Genomic DNA, 17,979 nt, shown 5'->3' with positions numbered 1-17,979 from the left:
ATTCCTTCTGGCTTTGATGTCTTACCCACCAAACGTGCACAGGCCTGCTGGAAAGCGAGAAGGCTTGAGGGTGTGGGGTACCTACAAAAAGTATCCCAGGCTCGTTTTTGAGCCTTCTGTTCCATGTGGCAGGCAGGATTCCACCACTGACGACGATATCATGGAAAACATGTTGAGGCTTTAGGAATACATTGAGCAGCTGCCTGTATAATACAGTTAGTTACTACTGGCACACAGTCATCTATTTATGGCTTACAGATCATGGCAGGATCAAGTACTGTGATAGCAGGGAAAGAGGGCCAGTTTGCTTGATCCAATTTCTGTCGGGGCATGCAGGTCAGATGGCATCAACCACAGCCAGTCTCTCTCAAAAAATTACAGGAAAATGATCACTGCCTCATGGATTATTGTCAACCCTCCATGAAAAGTGGAAAAATAGTGAAGGGGAGCAAATTGAGAGATCAGTAGCAGTAAAGGACAGACTAGGTACATGAAAATAATTATAAGAACCAGTATTGAAAGGAGAAAGGTTGTGATTGGAGAGCATATGCTCTATGGAACGACCCCTCCCATCAATATCAGCACTTTTCCAGCAGGAATGATGTGCATTAAAGTCTACCACAGTTAAAAATGGAGACGGCAACTGTTCAATGAAAGCATCAAGGTCTGATTGATCATAGGTCTCTCGAGGCAACAGGTAAATGGTACAACCCTCCAAGGGTGGGCACATGCTGATCAGCCAACAGTGCCACATCTCCATGCACTCATCCATCACACAGCCTGTCATTTCTGTACAAAAAAAATGTCAAAAGGTGACTGTATTGGCAGGTTTCAAAAATGTTTCCTGTAAGGAATGACATACAGGATGGAAGGAAACAATCAGTGCTTTGATGTCATCCAGATTAGAACATAAACCTCGACAGTTCCATTGTATCAAGGTGGCCATTTTTATTTATTTGTAGGAAAATTGGGTGGAGAGTCCTTCTGTTTACAACCATATGTTTTTCTTTACTGTCTTTATGCGAGGGAAGTCTGTCGATTTCCATGGATCCTACCCTGGGTCGATTGGGCAGGTCTTTGCTGTTGGAAGAGGATTCCAGTGAATGAAGACGTGAACAAATGATTGTTTTGCATCTTGGAGTGGGAGTAGAAGATGTACTCCAGGAAATGCCCATATCCAGAACCAAAGGAAGTGCATCCTGGAATTTGCTGGAATGTATGTTAGGGACAGAGATAGGTGTTGAAGTTGATTCATCAACTTTTATATCCACGGAGGTCAAAAGACTTTTCACATGGATTGAGAACAATTCTTTTGGAGGCACAGAGAGATCCATCTGCACTCCCACTGTAGTAGTGAAATGAAGTGCAGAAGCATACATTCGAGATGAAGTGGTGGACAGCAGTTTTCAAGCCTCAGGGTAAGTAATGTTTTGAATCATTTTCAAATGCTGCACCTCTTTTTCTTCCAACCATTTAGGGCAAGCACAAAAGTAGGATGGGAGAGAGCAATTGGAACTGATGCAATGAGTGACCGTTTCACACTCATAGGCATTATGGTTCTTGCCACCTCATTGAGCACACGTCAAGGAACCATGACACAACATGATGTGTTTGAGTGACTGGACCGCTGACACTAAAAACATCTGAGAGGGTTTGGAATATATGGCCGTAACCTGCAATTAAGATAACCTGCCTTGATGGTGGATGTGGTGATGTAATTGTCAGAATGAGGACATTGGTCGGTATTATAATTCCATCTTTGCGAGTGGAGATACACCTCTCTGCAGAAACTCCTTGGGTGGAGAAACCAGCAAAAATCTCTGACTTGGGGATGTTCTTCAAATCCCTCATAACAATAACTCCTCGTGATAAATTCAAAGTAGCATGAGGTGTAACCTCAATAGGTATATCCCCAATCGCCTTTGAATGCAAGAGGGGTTCACTGTATTGAGATGTGGATGTTTCCACCAGTATGTCACCACAGTGAATCTTTTTGACTAACTTTGGAGAGCCAGCAAGTCTCTCTAGTCCCTTCTGAATGAAAAAGGGAGACATCTGCATTAAAGGTTTGTCTGAAAGAGAATATAGTATAAGAAAATGAGGTACAACAGGTGTTACAGATGTTGAAGATTACTGCTTAGAATCTTCAAGACGTGATCATTTACCTATGGACTGTTTTTTCAACTATTCTATTTAAGTTTGTATTTGTAGGATCCATAATAAAAAAAGGGATATTTCGGTCCTCACTTACCCCACCCACCATGGAGCACTACAAGGGGACACAGTATAATACCAAACAAGGACACTGCAGCAATGCCAGGATTTTGTGAGCACTATCAGCATCAGATACAATGACCACAACACCTGTTGAGAACATCCAACACTGGTACTTGGTTGATCCTACCCCAAGTGGACCAACCCATTGACCCAAAGCGGGCCACTCCGAGACTGCTCGTCTACAGGAATTCAAGGCGAAAATTGGTGTGTTAAGGTTGGACCCCTCAACCACCAGGATCCTCTCTCCCCCTTCATGAGTCACCATGCATGGCTAACAAGTGAGTGGATGTTTAGATCCCAGAGGAGGTAATCTGAAAAAGGAGAACCTTCCAGGGGAGGTCCCCTCACCATGTACAGAAATCCATACCAAGAAGTAAAACTTGTAAACCAATGAAACCTCTCATATATAATCAAGTAATAGGAATATATATGGTATCAAAAATCAGTATAAAGAAGGTAAAACGTACTGTAATTAGAATGCATTGAATAATTAGTTTAGTATCCTTGCTGTTAACTGTATTTTCAGGTGCAATCATTATAACATCTCATGAGATTTGGCCAGCATAGAAAGTTAAGGTCAGTTCTAAGTCACTATACTAATAAGCTAATAATGTTAAATAATATTCATAGATATAGAAATAAGTTTAAAGAATTAATCAAAATTATTTTGAATCTTATAACAAATAAATACAGCTAAGTATAGAGAAAACTGAAGTAGACCAGTACTTACCAAGCAGTGTTTTCTCCTGAGATTTACAAAATATGAGAGAATACCATTATACAAACCTGGGTATACTTTTAAGCATTTATATATTTGCATTAGTACATACCCAGCACCAAAAATAAAGAAATAGAACCATCTGCCTACACAATTTATGTTGAAGTATTTTCAGTTATACTGCTTTTTTAAAGTGTAGTAATTGCTCTAACAAGATGTTTAGCAGGAAATTCATTATGAAATAAACCTAACTTTGATTTCACTGAATCAGAGAGAGAATATGGAGTTTTGCATTTAAAAAAGAGCAACATAGCCGTAAGTTCAAGAATTTGGCATAAAATAATTAAAGTCAGGATAGGTAACAACTTTGGTCAACTTAATTTCTGACACATCAAAAGTTCAGTCACTGCTATATGGTTGACAGCTTTTATTGGACAGTTACAATCAAAATATTCTTTATGAGAAGGTTTTAGATACTGGTTTTAAACCAATATCTGTATTCCAGTGACATTTCTATAGGCTATGTATGTGCCTGATGCACTTACAGAAGCAACCATGTCTTCCTTAACTGTCTCATTAAACATCAGAGAAGTTTTCTGCTTCACTTAGCCATCATTTATTTATGGTTTCATAATTAGCTAATGTACACTAACATCTCAGCCACCATGTGGGAGGGACACATCTTCTTGCCCAGGGACTTCAATACTTCACTAAACATGCAGTTCTACTTTCAGCCAACACAGCTGTAGAATAGATGTTATCATTCTGTTCTACTCAACCTTGATTCTCCAAATGATGCTTAATGTTTTCAGCAGTCCATCTCTCTTCTCAGAGAGGTTTTCAACTGTTACATTGGGCACAAGTTTCTTTCAGAGATACTTTCTTTCTGTCTAGTACTGTTATGACTTTGGTTGTAAGTCATTGTCCTCAAGAACCCCATTCCAGTATTTCCTAGTCATGAGTAACAGAAACAATTCTGTTGTGTGATCCCACTGATTAGCAACAACTTGGGAGCCATAAAGAGACCTATCCACTTGGTATCAACAACTCAAAACTACAAGTCACCATACTGACAGTGATTCATACTGTTGAAGTTTAAGTTTAGGAGCAGAACGGATTCATCATTTGGAAAAATTCTTGACTGAGGTTTTCTCAATGATCCTGTAATTGTAGTAAGACTGCAGATATGGCCCTTTGTATAAGCAATGAAAGAGCCAGCATCCAAAAGATAAATATTCTCCCAGATCACATTACTTTATGAAATTGTGATCTCTCTTAAGCACTGCTCTTTTCTGTAAACCTTTCTTCTGAAAAATGCCATTTTCAACATTTTATAAGTTAAATATTAGGATTTATAAGAATATATACAGGGTAGAAAAGCATACATGTTGGAGCTAGCTTCTGTGCAAAACCAAATAATATTATTGTGGAACCAAAATTTCAGTTTTATCATATCACTCTCTGGTGTTCCCAGGTACATTGACTTCCTACTCATAATGCTCTAATGAGAGAAAAGAGACTGAACAACAGATTTAACAATATACATAAATACTGTTTAGTCACAAGATGAAATGTAAGAAATAATGCATTACTAAATTGGTGCTTCACTTCAGATGAAAAAGAATCGCCCTCTCTGATATGTGTTTATCAGTGTTTCAGAGCTGGTTTTACAATCTGATCTATGCTAAGAAAAATAATCCCTATATTCTTATTGAAATAAGAGCAACAATTCTAGATTATCTATGTCATTTGTTTGCTTCAATTAGGAGGAAAAAGTAAAACAAACTTTTGGTATTTTTTTACATTTGCATGAATTATATGACCAGAAAATCCACCAATATATGCCTAAAATAATATTTCAAGAATACCATCTAGAAAGACCACTAGAGAATCTATGAAAAAGAGTGACTAGCTGAAGATTAAAGTCTTCATTGTTCAAAGCACCTATAAATTAACATGTGTACCAGTGCATTTGATGTGAAAAATCGTAAAAATTTCATTAACAAGATAATACTCAGTTTTCTAAACTAAAAGAAAAAGAAACACATAATATGTTTGACATACAACAGTGTTAATCCATTTTGCATGATAGTATGGATAACCATAATATATATTGAGGTTATTGTTGTTTGAGTGCAAATGTACTTATAGTTGATACAGGTTAAGGCTAGTCTAGTTATATGATAGTTTAATTATATTTGTTACATATTAACTTTAGTTTACTGAATCTGTTAATGTAAGACTAGTTCTTGTATGTTAGTTTTAGCCTTCTTGATGTGCTAGTGTTATGTTATTCAGGTATGTTTTCTATCCTCTAATTTGTTTGTCATACTTTTTCAAACTTTTTCGTTTACTGAGGTATATATATATAAAGTTTTCATACTGAATGTATCAGACAAAGGTCATTAAAATTGTTGTTGCTGTGGCTGTCTACTGTTCTACAGATTACAACTAACCTGCCCATGAATGAAATAGCTGTAAATCTTTACCTTGTGTAGGAAACAGGAGATCAGTTTCCTCCAATAGTAGGTCAGTTGATATCTTGAGGTTTACAACTACTCCTATTTTGAAGTGGGAATTACCAGTCATGTAGGTAGCATTAGTTTATCTGGGTAATTTTGTCATTACCATTTTAACTGGTTTTACGTCTAGCACCATCCTTTTCCAGGTGTTGTTGGGGGAGACTAAATTGGTCCAGGTAGAATATCAAGGAACTGGATTTTGCTATGTGTAGTTCAACAGCATGTTGGACTTACTGATTCAGATGGCTATAGACTCTTAAGCCACATTTAGCTCTGCCTCTGGTGTTAGTCAATCTGAAATAGAATTTTGAGTGTGTTGGTCAGCTTGAGGTAAATATTGAGAAAATAATACTAGTTTAATGAATTTATCTTTCCAGTAATGAAAACTGACCATCATCCCAAAGCATCAACTCATTATTTTGATTGTACTTGTGAATTTGAATATGAATTTAACATCATATTTTGTATGTACTTGTGTCTAGTTTATTTTTTTATTAGCACAAACTCCAGCGATTTTAGCAGAACTTATTATATAGAAAACTGACATGATTTATCTTTTGGGAAGTCATTTTTACCTGTAATATTACTGTGAAAGAATATGTAATATGTACAGTGCTAGTGTAATTGTACAAGCATAAATGGTATATGTTAGGGTTAATGCAGTTATTGTGTTTATTGGATATTTCTTATTTGTTAAATTTTCAGTACAAGTCTATTTTATATTTTAGCATCTTCACATTAAGGTGGATTATGTTGTTAAACAATATCTTTGAAACAGTATTTTAATATCACCACACACATTTATGTTGAACAAAATATTTACAATTTTATTTTGTCTGATAATGTGCCATCAAACAAAGTGATTGAATATTTATATTACATTTTTTATTCTACAGGGGAATGAGTATGTATATTAAAACAGTATGAATATGTAATTCAGCAAGTCATGTGAAAGCTACTGCCAGTATAAAGTCACATGGTATCAGGAATCCATTTTAACATAGTTTGGTGTGTTTTAGGTTGTGTGATGCTACCAAAAATTGATTGTTTTTAGGAAGAGTATGGATTTTTTAAGACAAAATTCTTAATACATTCTTATCACTAGAGTGTGTTCAGGTCAGGAATTTGAAATTTCCAAGAAGTGCATATCCCTTATATCAAATGGTATTGGAAAACAAGGAAAGATGGATCAACTTAGGGCACCAAAACCGCCAAAATGAGAACTGCAATAATTTATAATCAGTCAAAGAAAACAATATGTGGCATCTTATAACAGGTTAAACTCCACAAACACAAAGGTCAGTGGTAATACCCATTCATGTATTTCAGGAAACAATATACCATGTAATCAAGAAGGATCTCCATTTGGAAAAGAGACACAAGGTACTTCCATGAAATATTTATTCAACTATAACTATCTCAGATAGCTGGAGAATGGAAGTGGTATTCATGGCATTCCATAATAAAACATATTGATCAATTCTCTTATTGATTTCTGTGCACTTGGCCTGTTGAAATGGGCAATGGGAAGCCATTATTCTTGTATGTTAGATGGCTTATGGATAGCCTGCAGCCTTACGACAGAGCCTTTTGTGTAGAAGCTAAACTACAGAACTGTTTTCAAACTAAAGGGCATTCAGACAGAGTTTACAAACTTTTTGTTAACAAGGAAGGTTTAAACGTTGTTCTGTATTTTATTTTAATTAATGTTTTAATACCTATACCAGTATTTTTAGAATACATAATTTCTTTTCTGCTCTTTGTTACATTGTGTTTGGAAATTTATATTTATAAATTAGTACATTTAATGGATTAAAATCTACATGAGCTTCTCAATAATCTCGGTGAAGTATTCTAATCAATGAAAATTGTAAAAAAGTCTGTATACTTGGTTTTAATCAAAATGGTTTATGTTGCAAAACAAAACGAGTTTTATCCATGTCTTCATGAAAAACAAATAGCCCTTTCTGTATTACATTTTAATACTCAAAATTTTAAACCAATTTGCAGGAACGAGAAAAATGACTAATAGCACATACAGATTATTTCTCACTATTATTGGAATAAGTGAGAGATGTTTTAAAAATAGTGAGTACAGGCAAAATAAATTTGATTAATGTATATTTATAATGGGTCACTGAAGGATTAGTAGCAAAGGTGTCAAGAAATATGTATTTATCAACTATGTTCCAAATCTAACATTAAAAAAATCAGAGGGGATTTAAAAGAATCACTCAGTGATATTAGTGCAAAAAACTTTATTTTTTGCAACAAAACTACATAACTGGGAGAGAAAAATAATTGCCTTTATACATCACCATTCTAGTGAAACTGCTACTTTTTTAAGTGTGTACATTGTTGATAAACAAGTTAAATAATTGAAAAAACAAAAGTGGTTACATTATAGGTGTTTTTAGTTTGGATTTAAATGTAATAAAATTTTATCTATTTATATTTATTGAAAATAATTTTACTCTCTGTGATAATAAAAAACCCACTTGAAGTAAAAATGTATCTTAGGACAGCTGAGATACATAATTTTACTGTATTTATGATTCCAGGGATATAACCTGAATGATACAACTCCAACTTTAGTAAATCAAATAGTTTGAGTAAAGTATAATAAAATATTACAGATTCAATACGTTGCAAGTAATTTTATGTGAGAAAAAAATGCACTTATAACAGTAAATGAAGAATATAATTATCAATTAATAGGTATTTAAAATCATTATATGTATCACCAACTAATTCTCTGGAAAAATGCCTGAATTATTAATTCAAAATCATTTATATTTTCCCCATAAGTGATACAGTTGTATGTCTGTGGACATACAACACTAGAAATCTCGTTTTGATACCCATGGTGGGCAGAGCACAGATAGTCCATTGTTTGGCTTTGTGCTTAATTACTACCAATAAACAAAGTATTTCTATTATAAAAAAAGAAGATAATGAGTTATGTACCAGTCATGGGCCTGTTTCTTTATTAATTATATTTTCAAAGGGTTCATAACAGATAATAAAAATATCAATAAATAAATTCATTGAAGCAAATAATTTATTGTAACCATCAGTCAATTTGGATTTCTAGTTAAATAACTGACTGAATTAACAATTTAAATTGTATCTGACAATTTAACAGAGAAAATTGAAAATATTAAATTTTGCTTAATTTATTTTGAGATTTAAGTAAAACCTTTGACATCATTAATCATGAAAACCAATAGGAAAGTTGCAAAATTGTTATAATAGGAGTAGCCCTGTAAGGGGCAACTAGTTGTTTAGAACTGTTAAACATTGTGTAACCTATTAGAATATCCGTTATAATAACAGAGAAATTATATGCCTCAGGCCACAGGGCTTGTTTGTTTTTTTTAAGCACAAAGCTATACAAATGAATTATCTGTGCTGTACCCACCATGAATATCAGTAGCTGCTTGTTAGTTTATTGAAAATTGTGTTTATTAATAAATCATTTTATTTGCTGATTATACAAAGGTGTATATTTTGGTTCTGATAGAAAAATATTTGAAACTTTTCAAATTTATATTACTTTCCAGCTTAGAGTATACTTTAAAACTAAATGGTTTCATATTTTTTAATTTATATCAGTTTGGAAACTACCATTACACAAAGCATACAGGAACTGAGTACTTTGCTTGCTGGTGTAAAAGGAAGTGATCGTGTAGCAATGCATCAAAATTCCCAACTGTCAGAAGTGACTGCTGAAGCTGATCATATACTTCATCCAATTATGGACATTATTGATGGTAAACTCACCATGTTTGCTCAAGTCTGTGAACGAACTGTACTGAAAAGATTGCTTAAGGTTTGTACAACTATTCAAATCTACAAAATTGTTCGATTGAGAAAAGTTTTAAATACAGTAACTTAAAGTATACATGTCTTTTCTTTATATTTATTAAATGATATAATATTGTACATTTAATTACTTAAAGTAGTACTGACCTAATGCTATATACTGTTAAAAAAATAACATACAAGTTACTGTGATATTTTTTTACTTATTGATATAGGAAACTAATGACCCCTAATATCTTTGTTGCTTTAATACTGGGCTTGGCATGGTCAAGTAGTTAGGGCACTCAACTCACAATCTGAGGTTCATAGACTCAAATTACCATCACACTAAACGTCATTATAATGTGATGATAATCCCACTTTTTGTTGGTAAAAGAGTAACCCAAGAGTTGGCAGTAGGTGGTGATGACTAGCTGCCTTCTCTCTAGTCTCTTACACTGCTAAATTAGGGATGGCTAGCACAGATGGCTCCCAAGTAGTTTTGCACGAAATTCAAATCACACAAACAAACCATTAATACTTACATACCAGCACCATTGAACAATAATGGTAAAAAGGTGTACTATTTATCACCTTTTTGTTTAGCCACCTTTAAACTGATAACAAGGTTATTAATGATGAGGTTTTTAAAGATCTTTTCTGAGATCAAGATGAAACTTATAAAAGTTCTAAGAATGTTTTGTAGATATAATCATAAACAATCTTGATAAAAACAATATGTTATTAAAATTTAACTTAAATAGTAAAGAGTTTCAAAATACTCATAGTATTATTGGTTTTCACATCATTTATGAAATATAATTTTTACAAATTTTATTACATTTAAAGACTTATGAAACATTAAAAAATATGAAAGGAGCATTACAGGTTCAGGTCTAGAGATTCCCAAAAGTTATATTCACAATTTATGTTGTTGCTTATAAGGAAATATTATAGAGCTAAAGGAATCCAAATTGCTAACAGAATGTATGTTATTCTATACTTATTCTATGCTCAGATCTTGATTTTGTTTACAGGATATATGGAAAATTGTAATGCATATTATGGAAAAAACAGTAGTTTTGCCACCCAACTCAGAGAAGAATGTAAGTACATAATTCCAAAATATGGAAACTAAATATTTTATGAATTCTTTAACACACTTTTTTATGCATTAAAAGGTGCTTAATTTTTATACTGTGCCTAATTCTGTCAGATGTGGTATCCTGTAGTGTCATACTCATAAACTGCATGTACTAAAATTGATATTATATATTGTTAAGGCTAGATACACGAGTTCTTTCTCCTTTTTTATATTTTATCCTGTAAATTTCTTTTTGATATTGTTGTCTTGCTGAATTGGTGAGTTGCATTGACTAAGCTACATATTACAGAGGGTTATGTATGATAACAATTTGCGAAAACAGTCATCTAACCATTTGCCAATTTTTTGGCCTTTAACTACACAGATTAGAAGTCCTAACTCTCTGTTTGTAAATCAGTTAAAGTTTCATGATGTGTATGTGTAGATGATGCATAAAATTCTCAGGACTTACATTAAAGGATTTTTTCTGTATCATATCTTACACATAATAGTTTTTTCTTCAGTGCCTTCCTGTATGCATATACATTTTTTGTTCAACACCAACTTTAAAACTCCCACCTGGGTACATTCAATGTAATTCTGCTATATCTTTGCAATCAAATAAGTCCTTGTCCTGCTATAGATATAGTGTACTAATTGGTTGGGATATTTCATTCCTCTAGGCTTGTGTGTTTGGTATTGCAAGGAGCTGTACTAACTGTAAGGCTAAGGTACCCTTGACATACCTCTTGGTAGTGCATTGAGCTGGACATGAAACCAGATGTGCAATTATATATTTAAAAATGGCTGGTATGGGTGGAGAACAACGTTGTTTACTCCTCTACTAGTGCTTTCTCTACCAATACCAGCCATTTTTAAATATATAATTTTCTCTACAAGTGAGTTTTTTCATCATCACAGATGTGCAATTTTTATATTTGAGTGAACCACCACACTGACACTTCCTATTCTTCTGTTGTTTAGATATCTGGTTCCTGAGTGACTGGTGTTGGTTGAGAATTATGTCTCATAGGCTTGAGGTGAAAATGGTAGTGACCCTCCTTCTGTCAAGGAACAGATGATAAATATCTGATGCTGTCTGATTTTGGACTAGAATTAACACACCATATATGTATGACATGCCCTAGCCATTCTGTACCATGGAGACATATCTGTTTAATTTTCCCTTCCATTACTGTATGTGGTTATGAACCCTCCATCCTACTATCTTTTGAATGTCAACTCCCAGGTGTTTTATTAGGTTTTGAGCTGAACCAACCAACATGTATACATTATTGGATGTGTCCCAACTCATTTCTGCCCATTTATGCAATCCAACCTTATTGGGCAAAGAGTCTACCTGGTATAGATGTGGTTCATTCTCCCAGAGGTGTATTCCTCTCTCAAGAGAGGTCATATTCCATGGGCATTCTATTAACACTTTCCAAAGGTAATTTTTCATTGTAGGATTCTAGCTGTTATGTGAGAAGAGGTAAGATACTTTGTTAGAAGTAAGTATATTCCTACACTGAAAATATAGTTCTGATAAGTACTTACTTCTCTTACACTTCCTGCCTTTCCTTTTTTGCCTAATCTTGAACTGAAGATTAAGATAAATAGTACAGAGGCCACAACCTGTTTCATGAGAGTGTGTCATACTCCATTTGATAGAGAGGTGTTATAAAAAAATGTAGAATTGTGTTGAACATGGAGTATATGGGAGATTCAAGGATAGTAGCGAGCAAAACAAGTTGCACATGTAGAGGCAGTATTAAATGAGAAAATCTATGATATGAGAGAGAGTAAGTACCTATTAGAAATACATTTTCAGTGTAGAAAAATATTAACTTTGACTCAAATCTCATATATTTCATGATTATAAAAGCATGCAAGTCATGCATTTTAATATTTTACAGTAAACAAGATAATCAGACTAAGTAAAGTAGGATCTATGAACAGTATAATTCACTATGTTTAGGTCTGAAATAGTGACACAAGAGTCATGTTCATAACTTTTTCTGAAAGCACAAAGTTAAATAGAGAACAATCTGTCAAAATTTTGTACTGACTTATTTGGCATATGCCCATTGGAAATATATCATCATATTAGACAAAACATATGTCTGCTTAAGTGTCTGCTGAAGTCCAACCAGTGATAGAATGATACAAAAATGATCCACTAATCATGACACAAACATGTTTTATGATGGACTTATGATAGTTGCAGGTCACAGTCAAGCATCTGAAGAAATAAGAGTAATATTAAAGTTAACTGTATTACGATCTCTATATTCATCTAAAACAATATGAGAGTTCCATTTCAATATGCAAATACAAATGGGAATTTATGCTGTACCATTCTCATGCACTTTCAATAGATTTTTATGCCTTTTGGTAATCATGTATAGAGAACAGAAGCAGCAGTAACCTAGTGTTTTGTACAAAAGTTTCTAGCAATGAAAATAATGTTACAGAGTAGTAGCATGTAAGCAGGGTCTCATATACAAGACCATTAGTGGTGGAAAAGGAGGTTGTAAGGCCTAGGACACTTATGTTGTTATCACTGCTATAGATCATGAACACCCCTCTATAGTTATGCCTAAATTTATGTTCTACACTTTTGAAGCTACTAGATAATTTGACATACGCTGTCAAGCATGCATATATATGTGGTATATGTGATGTTGTGTGAACTTTATCACAAACTTCAGTGTTAAATAATTTGTACACAGAAATTGTTACAATTTTGTTAACCTATTGATTGGTATGATATAAGTGTTATTTATTTAAATTAAGTTTTGTGACATATAATTTCAAAATATTTTAAAATTTAGAACAATATATTTTTTTCATGTTAATGTACAAAATGTTATAACCATAAGTACTTTCTAGTAAAGTGTTTTATACATATTGGTATTTTTTTGTTCAATCTCTTTTATTACAGTTAATTTTAACAAACTTGCCAAATACCAAAATTGAAGATGTTTCTAGATTATTCAGCCATCATGTGACTGCAAACAAATTACCAACATTAGGTGGAATGGTAAGTAAAGAACATGATTAAATACTTCTAATATACTCAGGTTTTTGTATATTTCAACCAATGTATAAATTCTAAATTCACATGCTAAATTTACTTATAAATGCCATTGTTTCTTAGTACTAACTGTATTTTCTTAATAACCACAAAAAGTGGTAATAAACTAAGCTAATCATTCATCCTCACATAAATCTTTGTTGTCACTAGAATTGTCACTACCGTCAGATTTGCTTCCTTGAACTTCTGCTTTATCCACTTCTGATTCACACAGCATATCACTATCTGTCCCATCCAATGCATGGATATGCAAATTTTTTTAAACCTTTAATGAGCCCAACATGGCCAGGTGGTTAGGGTGCTCGGTTCACAATCACACTAAACATGCTCGCCATTTCAGCCAGGGGGCATTATAATGTGATGGTTAATCTCACTATTTGTTGGTAAAAGACTAACCCAAGAGTTGGCAGTAGGTGGTGATGACTAGCTGCCTTCTCTTTAGTCTTCCAATACTAAATTGGGGACTGTTAGTGCAGATAGCCCTCATGCAGCTTTGCAAGAAATTCAAAACAAACCAAACCAAAACCTTTCATGATTTTTCATGGTAGCTTTTAGCAAAAGCCTATCAAAATTGAATGTGCTTGTATATAATGCAGAGTCATTGTTTAGAATGATATTTGCATGGAAAAAAATGTGCATCATATTTTGGAAAATACAGTTTACAAGGGCTTTTAATTAAAATAATTGTAAATGTCATAAGAGTTTTTAAAATGAATTGTTTTCAGATGGACAATTTTTTGTGTGTTCACATGTCACTCACTGTTTGTAATTAATCATTATTTTCTAGATGCAGGAGTTAAACCATTAACAAAAATTAAAATCAGGTCTCATATGAAAAAAACAAAAAAAGGCAACTCTTCACAAGCTCATAAAACTATAGAGTGTGCAAGTTTATGTGCAATAATTATTAATTATTCCAGTTTCCACATAAATCAGAATTATCTTGTTATAAAATTGAATGTTTCTTCTTGAAAAGAGCAATGTCTAACTCATTCATCCCTCTTTTTGTATACCTCTTATGTTACACAAAAGTAATTTACTACAGCAAATACTATATAACTTACTTTCCCACTGTGTATGCAGTTCTGATTTGGAATTTGCTAAAGTCAGCTTAAGAAAAATTATACAATATTTACTAATATAGTATAAATCATACTCTATTTAATAACTGTTAGCACAATAATAAATATTAAAAAAAATAACTGTTTTCAGGTCTGGATAAGTGATTCTAGAAAGCTAAGTTCACAAATTTATAATGTTATCCAAAAGGAAGTATTACAAAAGACAAGGAATTTAAATTTGTAATCATTCTTATTTCAACTTTAAGTATAGTTTATTTTTCTTTATATTTAGATAAAGTTTCCATTACTTTTATTCTTATTTTAAGTTAATTTTATTTTCAGTTTACTTTGCTCTATAATGTAGTAGTCTATTAATTTAATAATCAGCTTCTAATTTTAGGTTAACTGTCAAATTAATGTCTTGATTACATACCCATTAGGACTAGTATGGTCCATATATATGTAATTTTTAATGGTTTTATGTTTTGCAAGTGACAACATTCAATGTAAACAACTCAGTAAAATGAGGTGAAATCACTTATGTAAATTATGTAGCAACATCAGGGATAATTAGTGGGATTAATTGCAGCAGTGATGTTTTTTTTTTTATTTACAATTTTTGTGTGACTTTTGTTATTAGTAACACTATAACCAACAAAGTCATGGACCCACAAACAATATGATGCACAGACTTCTTAGAAAAATATGTTTAAAATGCTGATGGTGTACTTAGACCTCATATCTAATTCTGTGGTTAATAAATAGTTTACTAATACTTCAACTTCACTACTGTGGCATGTCTCTTCCTTTCCACCTACAACAAAATCACACTACATCTGTCTTTTCACATACTAGGTCCAAAAATTTCTAATTGTTGTGGAAATCACATAACTGTGTGCAGTAAGTGATAACATGGTGTTATGAATGGTGAGACTGGCAATGAAAATTAGTAATTTTACATATAGTGTGTTTGAATTTCCTACTGACCAAAATCTGTTTATATGTTTTGTAGATACATACATGTTCATGGTAAACATATCACATTAATGAGAACATACAAATTGATTAAAGTAGCTATATCTAGGATATTAAAAAAACAAAATTTAAAAACAAAATATTAATAAGATGTAATTACAGCTTTTGAAATAATGAATTAAAATTTTTCTATTTATGTAACTGTTTTGCACAAAGCGACAAACCAAATTTGATAATAGTGATTAAAGTGTGCAACTTCAAAAAATAAGAAAAGGGCATTCTTGTTTAGTAAATATTTTAAGGTTTTTCAAAAATAGGTATTCCAGAATTCCTTTTGAGTTAGTAGAATCTGCCAAAAATATTTGAAAGCCACCAGCCTTGTGAAAACTCTCTGATTATCTCATGTGAAACAATGTAAATTTGTGTCACTGCATGATGAAGTAATTATGCAACAGACCCCTTTACCAGTAGATATGCAACACCTCCATGTACAATGACTTTCTATACTTTTAAATTTGTGAACAGTCATTCTTTTCCTCAGTACTCTTGTGAACAGATGTGTTTTGAATTTGTTGGAAATTGAAACCTTTTCAATTTTCAACATTCATTTGATTGAGTTTTAACATACTCAGTATGATTTCACAATTGAATATGAACTCTTCTTCTGCTGATCTGAGCAAAGATATTCCTTACCCTGAAAAGAAGATACCAGTAATTTAGCAGAAAGTTCTTTATTAGTGGAAGACATGACAATATTACCTAATGTGTTGTGGCATCTATGATGCAGCCAGGATGCTCTGCTACAGTCCTTTCCACTCAATTTCTTTCAACCTCTTTTGAGCCTGAAATTAATTTGAGTGTTTTTTTCCACCTCCATATTTCATTTTGTGAATGTTCATACCTACTGAAGAACACTCATGATCTTCTTTGAATGTTCAAAACCTTATTACTCAGATGTGTACAGTTCTTTATCACTCTCTCTCCCATATTCTTTTATTCTTCCTGTTCTTTATTACACAACCCTTTCCCTCAATTTTGTTTTCCTCCCTTCCTGATATTGCTGTACGTGCCAATTCATTTCTAGATTATCTTTGTTCATGTAACTTTTTGCGTTTTCTCCCTCCCTCACTACTTGTCTGTCTTTTATGTTCTTACATATAGACACTCAAACTTCCCATTCCTTGACACCCAGTTTTTGGAGTCACTATTGCAATTTGGAGTGCAAATTTATTATCATCTGTTTTGCTATCTAGTGCACAATTTTCCTGACTTCAAACATTTCTATCTGCCCTTCTTATATACCTGTCTTCCCTACATTTTGTAACAGAAATGCTTCACCATTTCCCTGATGACTTCTCTAGAACAATTCTTTTCTATGTGATGACCCATTCCAGCTTCTCTGCCCTTTCTCTTTTCACTCGATTCCTTTGTTGTTAAGACTTTTTTGAAAAGGGATACTTTACTTTCTCATGTAAGTATTCTCTCCTTTAAGCCATTTGTTACCTTTTTTTTCATTCATAGATTTCTGGTGGCATCCCTGATTCTCCTGAACACAAACTGAAGCTGTTTGCCATCAATATTTCCTTGCCTTTTTAGTTTCCCATTGTCTCAAACTTGTCCCAAACTTTTGTCCCTCATCCTTCTTCCACTTTGTGTTCTATTCCTGTGTCCTGACCTTAAAACTGTTTCCATTCTACTTCCATCTGGCATCCCACCTTAGGGTCTAATTGCTAGTAACCACCCAGTCAGTTTGGGTCTTGTTGGACTACATCTGTCTCAGGTTGCAGAATTATAGACACATTTCTCTGCTGGCAGTTTGTTTCCCATTGTTTTTCTCTTCATCTTCCTTCCCAACCAGTTTCCTTTTAACTCTCATCCAAGTTGGCTTACCTTCAATGTTTGTGAGAAGGGTTTGTTAGAGAAACAAGGTATCGAGTGGGATCATGTCCTCTCTCTTTGGGTTATTACTTCCACCTCTTTGTTGTTCTCAAAAAAACTGAGGACTAGTTCCCATTGTTGACCATTCCTGCATTAATTGTTTCCTGGCCATTCCACATTTTTTTTTCTGTTTTTGTTCATGGGCCTTTATAGCCCAGCCCATAGATGACAAAAGTAAATGTGTTGAACACTTTTTCACATTATAGTCATCCTGTTATTATGATGTTTTTTCTAATTCGTCTATTCGTATTTTCCAGTCTATGCCATTCCATTCAGAATATTATCAGCTTGTTATGTTTCCAATTAAGTTATGTGGGCCTTTATTCAAGACCTTCATGGCTTGGATCTGCTATTCCTTTTCTACATGAAGAACTGGCTTCTCCTGAACAATTTCCAGACAGAATCCTCTAAACACACTTCTCTTGCTGCTCTTCTCAATGTTGCTTGTATAGGGTGGTTCATCAAGACTTCCAAGTTATTCTTTACCTTGACCAAGTATCACA

At 33.3% G+C, this 17,979-nt stretch overlaps 1 protein-coding gene across 1 annotated transcript in view; it reads left to right on the top strand.

The window, feature by feature from the left end:
- LOC143249080 (protein unc-13 homolog B-like) overlaps window positions 1-17,979 on the top strand; it is a 169,435-nt gene that overhangs the window by 128,581 nt on the left and 22,875 nt on the right. The window contains 3 exon segments of the mRNA XM_076498292.1: window positions 9,133-9,349; window positions 10,359-10,427; window positions 13,350-13,448. Of these exon segments, the coding sequence (XP_076354407.1) occupies window positions 9,133-9,349; window positions 10,359-10,427; window positions 13,350-13,448 (385 nt within the window).

This window comes from Tachypleus tridentatus, chromosome 4 (genome assembly GCF_004210375.1).
Source record: "Tachypleus tridentatus isolate NWPU-2018 chromosome 4, ASM421037v1, whole genome shotgun sequence".
Classification (NCBI taxonomy): Eukaryota; Metazoa; Arthropoda; class Merostomata; order Xiphosura; family Limulidae; genus Tachypleus; species Tachypleus tridentatus.
This window is presented reverse-complemented; position numbering and strand designations above follow the sequence as displayed.